This window comes from Ovis canadensis, chromosome 15 (genome assembly GCF_042477335.2).
Source record: "Ovis canadensis isolate MfBH-ARS-UI-01 breed Bighorn chromosome 15, ARS-UI_OviCan_v2, whole genome shotgun sequence".
Lineage (NCBI taxonomy): Eukaryota > Metazoa > Chordata > Mammalia > Artiodactyla > Bovidae > Ovis > Ovis canadensis.
In genome coordinates, this window is record NC_091259.1 from 89,251,331 (window position 1) to 89,254,674 (window position 3,344).

Here is a 3,344-nt window from a genome sequence, read left to right on the forward strand (position 1 = left end):
TTAAACTTAAAAGCTTCTGCACAAGAAAGGAAACTATAAGCAAGGTGAAAAGACAGCCTTCAGAATGGGAGAAAATAATAGCAAATGAAGCAACCGACAAACAACTAATCTCAAAAATATACAAGCAACTCCTGCAGCTCGATTCCAGAAAAATAAACGACCCCAATCAAAAAATGGGCCAAAGAACTAAATAGACATTTCTCCAAAGAAGACATACAGATGGCTAACAAGCACATGAAAAGATGCTCAACATCACTCATTATAAGAGAAATGCAAATCAAAACCACAATGAGGTACCATTTCATGCTAGTCAGAATGGCTGTGATCCAAAACTCTACAAGCAATAAATGCTGGAGAGGGTGTGGAGAAAAGGGAACCCTCTTACACTGTTGGTGGGAATTCAAACTAGTACACCCACTATGGAGAACAGTGTGATTTCTTAAAAAACTGGAAAGAGGACTGCCTTATGACCCAGCAATCCCACTGCTGGGCATACACACCAAGGAAATAATAATTGAAAGAGACACGTGTACCCCAGAGTTCATTGCAGCACTGTTTATAATAGTCAGGACACAGAAGCAACCTAGATGTCCATCAGCAGATGAATGGATAAGAAAGCCGTGGTACATATACACAATGGAGTATTACTCAGCCATTAAAAAGAATACATTTGAATCAGTTCTAATGAGATGGATGAAACTGGAGCCTATTATACAGAGTGAAGTAAGCCAGAAAGAAAAACACCAATACAGTATACTAATGCATATATATGGAATTTAGAAAATGGTAGTGATAACCCTGTATGCCAGACAGCAAAAGAGACACAGATGTATAGAACAGTCTTTTGGACTCTGTGGGAGAGGGCAAGGGTGGGATGATTTAAGAGAATGGCATTGAAACATGTATAATATCATATATGAAATGAATAGCCAGTCCAGGTTCGATGCATGATACTGAATGCTTGGGGCTGGTGCATTGAGACAACCCAGAGGGATGGTATGGGGAGGGAGGAGGGAGGGGGGGGTTCAGGATGGGGAACATGTGTACACCCATGGCAGATTCATGTTGATGTGTGGCAAAACCAATACAATATTAGAAAGTAATTAACCTCCAATTAAAATAAATAAATTTATTTTAAAAAATAAAATAAAATAAAATGACATGGAAAATGACTATTTCTATTTAAAAGTATATATGTTTATATTTAAGAATGTGGTATCAGACACCAAAATCATGGCTTCAAATTATAATATTAAAAAAAGGTGAATCCCATTTGTCTCTTGAATTCATTTTTCTGTCCACACATAGGTGTGTGAGTTACATGTGATTTGTATAAATAAGGTACATGTGAGCATGTACTTAAATATGCGGGTGAGCATAAATGTGCTTATGAAAGTGTGGATGACCATGGAAACAAATATACAATAAAAGTAATTAAAAGGGAAATTTAAAAATATGAATTATAGGTTCATGATTGATTCTCCCAATGTTATTATTCCTGAGATCTCATTTTGTCAACACATTTGCTTCCTAGACTTAAAAAGAACTTGAGAAAGGATGTAAAAACATTTTTATAATTGTTGACATAACAAGTCAATATTTTCCCTAGCTTGATATGACCTGTATGAAACCATACTGTTGTACATATATAATTAAAATATATGTCTTATTGAAGATTTTGCTTTCCCCAAAGCCATTTTTAGGTCCTATTTTATTTTATTTTTTACCTTTTTATTTTGTATTGGGATAGCTGATTAACAATGTTGTGATAGTTTCAGATAAACAGTGAAGGGACTCAGCCATACATACACATATATCCACTCTCCCTCAAGCTCCCCTTCCATCCAGACTGCTGCATAACATTGATCAGAGTTCCATGTGCCCTACAGTAGGCCCTTTATCCATTTTAAATACAGCAGTGTGCGTGCGTCTTCATCCCAAACTCCTTAATTATCTCTTTCCCCTCATTCCCCTCACCCCAGCAACCATAAGCTCATTCTCAAGGTCCCCACAGCCTTTTTTAAGGCTCTCTTGACCTCTTTGTTCCTCAGGCTATAGATCAGCGGATTCACCATGGGAATGACTATGGCGTAGAACACAGACGCTATTTTGTCTGTGCTCATGGAATGGCGGGAGCCGGGCTGTAGGTACATGAAGGCGCCTGCCCCATAGAAGATGGAGATGGAAGTGAGGTGGGAAGCACAGGTGGAATAGGCCTTCCGATGTCCTTCAGATGAGCGCACCCTCAGAATGGTGACAAAGATAAACAGGTAGGAGACCAGGATGACCATAACGGTAAAGATGATATTGAATCCTGCCAGAATAAAAAACACCATCTCGCTTCTGCTGCTGTCTGAGCATGAGAGAGCCAGGACGGGAGTAACATCACAGAAAAAGTGATCAATCACATTGGATCTGCAGAAAGGGAGACTGAATGTGTTCCAAGTGTGCATGGAGGCCTCAAGAAAGCCAAAGGCATAGCACCCCACGACCATCCAGGCACACACCCTTGCTGTCATGATGTTGCTGTAATGGAGTGGCTTGCACACTGCTGTGTGACGGTCATAGGCCATTGAGGCCAAGAGAAAAGTTTCCACAACAAGAAAGCCAACAAAACAGAAAAGCTGAATGGCACAAGCATTGTAGGAAATGGCCTTGTCTCTCATGAGGAAGCCAGCCATCACTTTGGGAGTGACGGCTGTGGAGTAACCAAAGTCCATCAGGGAGAGGTGGCTGAGGAAGACGTACATGGGAGTGTGGAGACGAGAGTCCAGCAGGATCAGCGTGATCACCCCCAGGTTCCCAACCAGAGTGAGGAGGTGGATGAGCGTGAACACCAGAAAGAGCGGGATTTGCAGCTGTGGGTCATCAGTTATCCCGGCAAGAATGAACTCAGTCACGACTGTGCTGTTCTCCATGGGGGTTATTTATAGTATGAAAATGCACTATATCAATGAGAAAAGAGGCTTCAGGTAGCAACTGAGCTCAGAACCATAATTGCATTCAAGTTATGCTTTATATCCAAATTTTCTGAATTTAACATGGGCATAAGAACAGAGAGACTTATGCAAAATCACTGCAGAGATCTGTTAAAAATGAAATTTGTTAGGGGAGTTCCCTGGTGGTTCAGTGGTTAAGACTCCATGCTTCCAGTGAGATGGTGTGGGTTTGATCCCTGGTTGGGAATGAAGAGCTCATATTCCACATGGCATGGCCAAAAAAGAAAAGTAAATAAATTAATTAAAATTAGATTTGCTATCCTTCCATTCAGATTTTCAAACAGAATATTCATGCAATAAAATAGATCACTGTAATTAATTCAGTTCATTTCATTGCAGTTACCA

The 3,344-nt window shown here is 40.1% G+C and overlaps 1 protein-coding gene across 1 annotated transcript; it reads right to left on the reverse strand.

Moving 5' to 3' along the window:
• Positions 1–1,652: 1,652 nt before the first annotated feature.
• On the reverse strand, positions 1,653–2,918 carry LOC138420505 (olfactory receptor 5B12-like). Its single transcript, XM_069553743.1, has 2 exons — positions 2,028–2,918; positions 1,653–1,706 (listed from the first exon to the last, which is right to left on the reverse strand). Exons 1-2 carry the CDS (start codon positions 2,916–2,918, stop codon positions 1,653–1,655), a joined length of 945 nt encoding a protein of 314 aa, XP_069409844.1.
• Positions 2,919–3,344: the final 426 nt, after the last annotated feature.

Bases quoted from the DNA above. Each gene is read 5' to 3' on its own strand.
- LOC138420505 (XM_069553743.1), bottom strand. From the start codon at position 2,918: ATGGAGAACAGCACAGTCGTGACTGAGTTCATTCTTGCCGGGATAACT. The intron at 1,707-2,027 runs GCCTTAAAAAAG...AAAATAAAATAG, and splicing joins GGAACAAAGAGGTCAAGAGA to GACCTAAAAATGGCTTTGGG.